Source organism: Ceratina calcarata, unplaced genomic scaffold, assembly GCF_001652005.2.
Source record: "Ceratina calcarata isolate Rehan_Ccalc_2016 unplaced genomic scaffold, ASM165200v1 scaffold151.2, whole genome shotgun sequence".
Taxonomy (NCBI): Eukaryota; Metazoa; Arthropoda; class Insecta; order Hymenoptera; family Apidae; genus Ceratina; species Ceratina calcarata.
In genome coordinates, this window is record NW_017136308.1 from 1,680,726 (window position 1) to 1,691,361 (window position 10,636).

Sequence of the window (10,636 nt, forward strand, 5' to 3'; positions counted from 1 at the left end):
CCATCGGTTTTGTTAACGTAATTAGATAGCCGAGACGGACGTATTTATTTTTCATCGGTAACAATATATATAGCTTTCCATTTATACGTAGAGATACGATTAAAAGTGCAGCCGTTGAAACGAGCTAGTTTGACGGGAAAGTGGTGTAAAATTTGTGGACAAACGAGACGAATTGGGGCATTGTCAGAGGGACAGAATTAATTAATACGCGGGTCATCGATGACCGGGAGCCCGGATCGATTATCCTCTATTATTCGTTAACGATGGTCGAGACCGATTCGATAAATGTTTGCCCCCCCGCCTGGTTGTACCTATAGCGGCGCGTTCTGAAAGGACCCTGGAAATTGCGGTGGACGCGATTGTGTCCAACGGATTTCAACCAACTACCGCTTACGCTGCCTCGCTCAAACTGCAGTACAATGCTGATACTTGTGTCTAATCAAAAGTGGAATCATTCATCGCTTTGATGTCCTTCAACGTTTTTATCGTTCAAACAGTGACTTGATCGCTTCCCATCGTTCAGATACGACTGGCTGTTCGTTAACTGCCGGAATTAATATTGACCGTTTCCCGAAAAATTCGAATGGAAAGTTCGGAGCGGCGACCTTCGCTCGTAAATCGTGGCAATCGGTACAGCCGATCATAAAAAAAACGAGCCCGTGGGCTGTAATAGACCGTTATTTACGGGGGCCCGCGACTATAAAAACTTCGTTGCCCCTAAATATAGACAGTGGCCATTACGTCAGAACGTTTTATGCCGGGAACACCGGCTTCGGGGCTGACAAATTAGGAACGATAGCTGGTCGAAATTCGCGGACCGTCTAGTTCGATACCAGGTTTGAGACGTGTCGAATTTTCCGAGCCTGGGAACGATCCGTTGGAGTGGTAAAAATTGTGGTCACAGTATACAGGGAACCCGATATCGCGAAGGGAGAGCCGGTGGCTCGGGATTCTGATCGCGTTACACGCGTAGTAAATTACGGTTAATTAATTGGGACGGTTCCCTGACGTGGGTAATCACTCCATTAATTAAGTCGACCGCGAATTATACGCTTTCTTAGCGTAGAGTACTCTAAGTAAGTACTTATGTGAACGAGCTGTCTTCAGCCGCGTGCTTCTTCGCCGTTTTCGAATATTCAACCGTGTTTTCTATCCGGAGGACAGCCGAATACGCGCTCAACGATTCCAATCATCGTTAGAGCGGACGCGTCGATGCTATCTGCTCTAATTTCCATCGTTAGCCGATTCCACCGTTCTCGGGAAATCTGCAACAGAAAATGCGAGACAGTCAGATTATAACCGACTCTAATGAGATCGCGATCCAAGCGATTACTGTGAAAATTAGTCACTGTCAATTTAAGTTATCGAAGGTCGGACCGTTGTGAAACTTTAATGTCACGTCCCGTATCAATCACTTTCGTTTGCCCTAAACGGTGCAACGTGGCAATACGTTCCCGTATACGTGTCTCGCATGTGGATCTCTACGGGCGCCGTAATCGTCTACAGTGATTACGCATTATCATAATCCTACTGAGGTCTGCATTGATAATTGTGGGATCGTTTGGAAAGGGATCGATTCGTGTAAATTGATATTTCCGGCTAATTTCGACGGTGTACCGCGTTTGGTCCGTTAAACGTTTTCGTTTGAACGTCAGTGAGAAGTTAAAAAGAGACGTAAACACGGCCGAGCCGGCTGGCCGGGGCGAGAGCGCACGAGTGAAAAATAAGATGAAACGAGGAACAGATTGGAAAAGCTCGGTGGGTAACGAGCGAAACTAATTGTAAGTTATAATTAAACGCCGCTTCTTCGGTACCCTCGGCAAACGGCGATCGTGAGAGAAGTTATATTTTACTTTGAGAAGCTTGAAAATATTTTAATCCCCCTCCACCGCTCGCCCGCCCTCTTCCCACGGGGTAATTAGCCGTAAGCATTGTAAAAAACCATCCAGCCCCGTCCCGAACGGCGAATACCTTGTTTAGGTGGGTGAAACTTTTGCAATTTAGCTACAGAAATTCTCCGAGGCCATCAACGTTCCAGCATCTAGCCCAGACGGAAGCGAACAAATGATTTTTTAATGATGTTAAGTTAAAGATATTCTTAAAACGCGATCTTCTGAGTGTCACACCGGTTGAACGATTTACATTCGTCGAACGAGATTTGTCATAGAAAATTTGAATGCTCCAACAGATTCTGAAGAGAGTCGTGAATATTCAATAATTCGCCTCCTCCTCTTCTCGTACGGGGGAGTTTTCCAGATCGTCTGTGGATTCCCGTTTTTCCTATTTTCTTCGCGGAATCACGGCTCGAGCAAAGAACGAGGAGGGAAGTTGTGTCAGAGGGTAGTCTCAATCCCCCACCTCCTAACGTCGTCGTCGTCGTCGTCGTCGTCGTCGGGGTTAGACGTTTCCGATGAATCGATTCGAGCAAACTCCCTTTCCCAGCGGGATACGAGCCACCAGGAACCAACCACCCACTGCCTGTACTCTCACCTCTTCTTAACTTCCGGTAACGAGGTTCACCGATCCATGGATCGACCCTTGGGTACCTCCCGACGTTTCTTCAAACGTAAACTTGCCGATTGTATCCAAGGGACAGAAATTTTTAAATCCCCACTGAATTTTCAACCATTTTTTACTCATCGCTCGACTCGTTTTAGCTCGCATCTCTCTCGACTATTTTCCTGTCGCAAATAGAACAAATTAAAATCTACGCTTCTCGTTGCTTGCGAACGTTACAATTTCGAATTTTCTCTCTTTCCGTCTTACTCGTTTCGACTTCTATCGCTTTTCACGCGTTTCACGCCTGTTAATCGCGTTTGGACTCGGAGAAATTTTCGTGCGGAGCGCTTATTGGGTCGGCCGAGTCTTCTACGAAGTTTGCCCCGTTCCAGGTCCTCGGTGGGAACGGTTGGAAGACAGAGGAAGCTATTGAAGCGGAGAGAGGCCGTTTCCGACGCGACGTTATCGCAACAATTGAAGCCCCGTGGGCCCTGCTCGGCCACGATAAGCTTCGGAAACAACCCCAGCCATTACTACCACCTGTACCACGCAGGAGTAACCGTCTCCCTAGCTGAATTGGCTGAAGAAACGGCTTTTAATTGCCTCCTTTCGGCAGTTACGTGCCGTCGTGTCATTCCCATTCTATTCAATTGTTTCATTTCGCTTCCCAACGCTCTATTTCTAGACATGTTTCGGGTATAACGTTACTCCCAACGTACCGGATAGATCCCAATATTTCACGATCTTTTCCCTGCAAAGGTTCAAGAAGTTCTATTCATATGATTTCTGCACATGTCTCAGACACGGGTCTCACCTAGATTTACCCTAAATTTCAGCTGTCGAACGTTAACAGTTCCCAGGATGCGCTCATTCATATAAAAAGACAACGATTATGCCTGTACGAATTTCGGATGCCTCGTTGGAGGAGGATCGAAATATGTCTGGCTGTCTATCGGTCGAAATATTGAGGAAATCCGATTAACAGTTCTCCGTGTGGCTAAGCCCTATCTGCAGAGGATTGGTTCGAGGATGGGAACAGGCCTCGTTTATTAATTCAAACCGAAGTTAACCCTCTGTGTTTCCTATCCACCGATCTACCCTGCTACAAAACGCGAGGGTGAGAGAGAGAGAGAGAGAGAGAGAGAGAGAGAGAGAGAGAGAGAGAGAGAGAGTTAGCTGCTGCGCGGCTCCTGCTACTACACGAGTTAATCCTCTCCGTGATTCTGTTGCCCTTTACGAATATCCCCGAATCTCCTAACAAATGACTAGGAAGTTTTTCCACCGCAGATATTAAAAAATGAATTATTATTGTTTTACATGAATTAGCATTCTATGATTATCATAATGAACTATATCCGCCTGATTTGCAGTTTCAGCCGAGGGACAACTGCGCATCCGGCCGGGAATCGAATATTTCTATTATTTGCGTTAGCACTGCTAATTGACAACGCAAACGTTTGCCGACTCCGGGAAATACCGACGAACGAGTCATTGCAGTTTCCAATTTTATTGTAAAAAATATCACAAGATATTCGAATCTTAACTAGTCTGTAGAAAAGCTGGTGAACTTAGAATTAATATGAACGACGACGTCGCTGCCGCTGCGCCGTTGTCTTAAGTACGAAACGAGATTCCAAGGTCCGAATCCGGTCAGTCCACAGCTAAGTCCGCCACAGATTTTTGTCCATGACGAATCGCACCAGCAGCGACAGTACCATCAGGAAGATTATCACTGCGCCGCCCACCAAAATTGCCCCGTATTCTAGACGAAACGAAACCGAACAAATGACACGTTCGAATTGTTAATTGGAACGATTAATTGCACGTGTACTCACTCCTGTTGGTTCTGGCACCGTCGTCCTTGCTGTCAGGCACGTCATCGTCGAAATCTAGAACAGTCCTACCCGAGCCACACATGAACAATCGATAAGGCATCGAGGGACTTTCGTTCTCTCTCGCAAAATTATTTTGCAGGGGTACCGTCGCACTGTCCGATGGGTACGCGTGGGCCGTACGGGAAAAGTCGTAGGACCAGCCGACGTGGTCCTGTGCCATTACGGCACTGTAAGGCGGTGGGTCATCGTCCATGCTGGTCGCCGACGACGGTCCCATCGTCGTCGTCGTCATCGATATCGGAATCAAGGGATTGTCAGAGGCTGGATTCGGATTGGAGGGATGGAGAAACTTGGACGGGAGCATGGTTCAACTGGATCTCGGTTTGTAATGTCGTTGATGGCAATTCTGTTTATTGTAGGACCATTTTTTTATCCCCAACGGTTCGGCCGTCTATAATAAAACGGAATAAATGGGAGATCTGATTTTTTTTCGAGAAATCTTATTTATGTGATTTTTTAATAGATGGTTCAAATATCGGTACGATCCAGCTTCACCCGTCTAACGCCCTCGGGCTCGATGAATTTTTTTTTTTCAACGCCCTTGACTCTATTAACATGTATCAGGTTTCATTAACCGTTTCAACAGGTGATTTCGTTTGGATTTCGTCCAAGTAGTTACGAAATGGGTTTCGGCTTTCACTTTCGTTACATTTCTCTATCAAGCCGATTCAAACCACTCGAATGAGAAGAGCCGAAAGTCTGTTCTTAGAAGAGGAAACCGGGTTCCTCGAAGTTTGTTCAACTCTCCTTGACATTGAAACTCGCTATTGCGTAACATCAAGATTTTTTAACCGGGGGAATGCTGAGCAACAATTTCTCCCTTAACTGTCGAACATCGAACTCGAATTCATTTAATTACCGATTCGACCTGCGTAAAGCACGGCCGTTGTACTACGACTGTGAATTAAACGAAAGCAGCTTTCTCTGATTAATAAAACGATGCACGTGCCAATATCCGAACCATCATCGAATCGGAATCCATACAGGATGCACCGCGGAATGCACGATTCTTTTCCGAGGGTGAAATTCTGGTACATCCTGTATAAAATAAAATTTAACTCTCAATCATAATTACCCACCTGTTTGATTTAGTAATCCATTTCGTATTTGCTCTGAACCTCGCACGTAAAATTGCCGACTCACAGTCCAAACATTTTCTTTTATGTGTCCACAATCTTGTTATTTAATTCCGCTTCAGGCACTCTTTCCGTACAGACGGAATGCAAGTTGAATCTTGTTCATTGTCACAGTTCTTCAACTATCAAATTTCACCGAACATGCACTGGTAAAAATATAGATTCTGCACGTTGATAAGCGAAAACTAAATTAGTGTTAAAGTTAACACTGACTTTAGCAGAGAATTCTAACGAGAGTCTTATTATTGTTGGAAAGTAAAAGTGGCATCAATACGATTAACGTGATTGACATGGTCGCTGTGCCAGTAACCCGATCACTGGATTTTCTAACAGGAAACGCAATTGGATTTTGTTTTCGCAGTGAGATAACGCGAAAGACGTCACAGCAGACAGAAAAACTCGTCGAGTGGCACGAGCGACGGTGTCTCGCAAGCGAAATCGGTTGGACTGGCGATGGAATATCGTCTTAGCTCGGCTTTCCTTGCCTCTCGAAGCGGCCAGGTTCTCGTCAGCCAATCCCGACGTACCTGGGCCCAGAATTCCGTGAGAATGTCGAGGACGTGCCGGCCTCAAGGTCGCCGCTCTTTTTAGCCCGGACTGTACCTCGTCAAATTCATACGCATCGTGACCAACTGTCTCTTTTTTGTAATAACAATCGTCAATATTATGCACCGATCCTACCGGGGTAATCTTTGCCGACTTCATTTTTCTTGCTTGTGTCGCCTTCGACGATGCGGCGCGGCGTCGCTTATAACTCACGACAATATTTAATTACATGTTTCCGGTCCTCCGAGGCCCAGTCGATGAGTAATTGAGAATCAGAATTACTTATGTGTCGCGGAGATTAAATATCGCAACAGATCGAGACACCAGCAGATGTTTTTTTGCCATTGACTCTGTCGAGTCACCGTTGGCCGATTCCTGTTTTTGCAAGGGCGACTTGTTTCTATTCCAGGCCTGAATCCATTATAATAAACGACGATGTCCATCTGGCAGAAGAGTAATGCCATTCGGATCATGGAACATTCTACAACGAATTTCATCGAATCAATCGATCTCTCATTGCTCAATCGAGAACAAAAATCCTACTACGTCGACATGTTTTTTGTTTTTCATGTTCAACAGGTTGCTCCATTGCTCTGCTGCATCAGCATTTTTCATATAAACATTTCCAACGTGATCGAGCATTCTGCCAAACGATAATTCTTTACAAGAAATAGCAACAAGACTTCTCTGATCTCATCGGTTGAACTATCGGCCGATTTATTTTTAATTATCTCTTCATAGTCAGTCGTTTTCTAATAATAAATAACTGATAACGAGCGACAACAGATAAAGTAATAGAATATGAAAAACATTCTTGGTTTATCTATACGTGTCCATATTAGAAGGAAGCGAACTGCATCGGTTGAAGAGGTAGGGGAACCAGTTTCGGGAGCAGGTTCACTGCTTCTAACTGGTGGTACTTATTACATAAAATTGTTGGTTGCGCAACGGAGTTGCCGGATTCCGGCACGGGGAAAAGAAAGGTGCAAGCGAAATGCATCTTAGGATAGTTGAAAAACCGCGGCGCAGAACCGACTCCTACGCATTTTTCTCGGTTTAACGAGGGTCGTTTGTATGCCACGACCTACGCTAAAAATTGATGAATTATACATAACGCCACGCTGGCTGTGTACCTTGCGCGTAGATTATTCGCAAGACCAACGGAAATATGTATACGAACAACATTTCCCGATGTGGTTTCAAATTAGCTATTAGCAATTCGGGAATCCTCTCTGAACGAACCAATAGATGGATTCGGGCGAATAAAAATCTTTGGATAAGTTTTAGACGTAGATTCGATCTAGGTTCATTGTAAATCTTAGTTTACTAGTATCGGCGGAAGATACAATTGTTTATATAAAACGCAATCGAAACGTCCAGAGATCTGAGATAGCACGATGTCTGAATTTTTCTCTGGACGGCCATTGAGCGTATTTAAATAATAATCAGCTTATTCTCAATCGGAGTTGCGCAACAATTACGCAGTCTGCACTTTCCATCGCGTAATTCGATTCCATAACGTCGGAGACGTTGCACCTCGGCTTTCACTCCGAAGAAAGTATTACGGCCAACAGCCGAGACGTAATCTCTCTCTGTTTCTCTCTTTCTAACACTTTATTAGCAGTACTAACGAAACTTAAAATACCGTGCGAACTACTCGACGCTTTTAATTTGATAAATCCAGGTTGAAAAGTGGAATTACGATACGTACGATCGGGTTGTTCACGGATAGTGAACGGCAGGGTCCGAGTGCCAAAAACGTTGGCAAAAGCGAAAAGCAAAAATACTGCGGGGGATGAAGAATGTTGCGAAGCCGGGGCGGGTTGGAAAATGGGTCGGCGCCGAGGCGCTTAATCAATGGTTTCGGCGCCGATCCGGCGACCCGAGCAAAGCCAAATTCGAAAAACAAAAACCATCCCAGAGAGACGATTTAAAAAAAAAAATGTTTCACTCCTATTCCAGACCTTCGTCCTTCGTTGCGCCCTGTATTTAGAAAGATTCACATTACAGATGAATGTATGAGAATTTTTGAAGAAAAATGGTTTTTCATAGAACGCGTTGGGCACGATCCCGAAGATTTAGTGGTTCCGTACCTTTTTGGCAAGGGTTAAGAAAGGTGAACAATGGTTGTCAATAGATAACGTCTCTGCCGTGTATTTCATCCGGTCTGTCCCAGCCAGAATGGGTAAACCTGCGATTTATTACTCTGCACGCTGCTATTCAATTGCCTTCCCACTCTTATTCACTTCCAATTATCCTTTCAATTCTCGTTCGCATCTCTTTTCTCGGGAACTTTGATGTTCATTCAGATGATCTTCGCACACGTTCCGGAAGTGAGCCCGACACAGATTCCCTATAAATTTCAGCTTCTTAGTATCAACGCTCTCCGAGATAGCCTTATTTATACTATAAAACGCGATAGAAGTATCGCGAGAAATCAATGACCGGACAGTGTTTCCGTTTGCATATGAGCAGGGGCCCTATCTTATCAACGCATTAGTCAACGACGCTGGCTGCTGCGCGGGACTCTAACTGCCTGCATTTGCATAAATCCATAGATCTCCCGGATGGCTGCTGGTACGGACCTACGGCAAATTACCCTGCCACGCTTCCAATCCTTTCTGTTATCAGCCCCCATCGCGCCTGCTCCGCTTGTAGTACAATTTTTAACTCCGATAAAAAGAACGAACCAACACTGATCGACGCCGTTCTCAAATTTATATTCGTCCAATTTTATCCTACTTCGAACGTATTTCGACTCGCGTAAAATTTTCCCAAGAGGTCCGGATTGTTACTTATTAGTTAATGGATAAAGATGAGCCGTGGTAAAAGCATGGAATACGATTAACCGGGGGTATCTCTCTCTCTCTCTCTCTCATCCTCTTTTTCCTCGGTGATCTTTGTCAGGCGTTGATCTAATTACGGGCGAGGCGAAATGGAGAGCAGGAAACGCTGAAAGGACGGGTAAATGCGTGATAATGGGCGCCGGCGATAGAAGCTACACTACCTACTGTAACTTTGTTCAAATCGCTTTTGAACAATTTGCGATGGCCGGATGGGAATGCGAGCAACTCGAAATTGACTGGACGATCAAATAGGAATAAATTCGAACGCGATAAGTCGGTGGTAACCGTTTTAACTAGGACGAGCTGAAATTTAGCGAGACCATCTATGTACGTGCAATAATTTTCCGAAACAGCGTACTTGTATTTTTATAAAATTTTCTCGGTACTCGTTTACCCTTTCACTGCGAACGTAAACGCAACAACAATTTCAAAAGGAAGAAGTCGCTAGGCTTGATTTATGTAAATAAACCGAGTTCCCGGCGGCTAAGGCTCCACGCGGGCGGAGGGAAGCAAATATTTTTCGACGCCGTCGTCGTCGTCGTCGTCGTCTGTTCGGTTTATCGCATTTCGCGCACAGCTGACTCGCGAACACACAGTGTCGCGGAATCCATGGCTTCCCTCTGCGTCTGCAAATTTCTTCAGCTGCCGACCACAAATACCTCCAATGTTCTCGAGGTCTTTGAAAAAATTCTCAGAAGCATGAGGCAAACTTAATTTGATTCAAAAGACGTTCCTCACAGAGTATGAGGAGTGAATTCTCTGACCGACGGGGGGATGGTCGGTTGTCCACGTAAACGTGGAAATGGCGTAGGGGTGGCGGGTCCGCGGCAAACAATTCCAATTAACTCGCCGGAATTGGAATAGGACTCTCGACGACAACGAAGACCGGTTGGCTGGTATGGGGTCGAGTCGCGTTCCTTTTCTCACCCTCGGCTACGACGAAATTAGCTGTCCATCCTAACGAAAGTTTGACGAAAAACCGGGTGAATTATTGGCGGTCGAATGAAAAAAGTTTGAATCCATCGGAATTCCATTAACCCAGCCAGTCCTTTAATGGGGGTCGACAAATTTCTGATTGAATTTCCGAAGCCCTGAAATTTCGAACGAACCTCGCTTTACAAATTCTTCAGACGGACGAGTCCGAAGAAAAAATTCTAAAACCACTCAGACCATCGATTGTGCGATAACGTGGACTTACGTGAATCTTTCAGAGAACTTGCAGGAACGATGCAAGAAGACGGTAAAGGGCCGCCCACGAGGCAACGGGACTTGGTTCGAACAATACACTTACTCTCGGTTATATATTGAAGTTTCGTGTGACCGAAACTGTGTGTACCTAGCGTCTAGCCCGGTGCTCTACATTATTAAATCTTACTGTCTCTACGCCCACGTTTGCTGCTCCGTGGAATTTTACATTTGAAATAGCAGAAATCAAACTGCGCAGTCAGTAAATCTTTGAAAAATTGCATATCCATGCATTTCACATTTTATAACTAAGTTCTCAGTAAAGTCGACAGCTTTTCAGAGAAAGCAAGAAAATTCGCAATGATCTCGAAGCCATTAAAATATCGACGAGAACATAGTAAAATCTTGATCATAATTAATGACTATAATAGAAAGTCCAATAATGTTATTTCGCGATTCTTGACCAAACATGATCGAAAGCATTGATCAAATTATTTTATTAAGTAAAACTACCGAACCGGAAACCGAA

At 44.8% G+C, this 10,636-nt stretch overlaps 1 protein-coding gene across 1 annotated transcript; it reads right to left on the reverse strand.

Moving 5' to 3' along the window:
• Positions 1-3,987: 3,987 nt before the first annotated feature.
• LOC108632073 (uncharacterized) lies at positions 3,988-6,070 on the reverse strand. The gene is made up of 3 exons (XM_018036374.2): positions 5,474-6,070; positions 4,335-4,785; positions 3,988-4,261 (listed from the first exon to the last, which is right to left on the reverse strand). Exons 2-3 carry the CDS (start codon positions 4,696-4,698, stop codon positions 4,161-4,163), a joined length of 465 nt encoding a protein of 154 aa, XP_017891863.1. The 5' UTR covers positions 4,699-4,785; positions 5,474-6,070; the 3' UTR covers positions 3,988-4,160.
• Between the last annotated feature and the right edge of the window lie 4,566 nt (positions 6,071-10,636).

Bases quoted from the DNA above. Each gene is read 5' to 3' on its own strand.
- LOC108632073 (XM_018036374.2), bottom strand. From the start codon at position 4,698: ATGCTCCCGTCCAAGTTTCTCCATCCCTCCAATCCGAATCCAGCCTCT. The intron at 4,262-4,334 runs GTGAGTACACGT...CGTTTCGTCTAG, and splicing joins CGGTGCCAGAACCAACAGGA to AATACGGGGCAATTTTGGTG.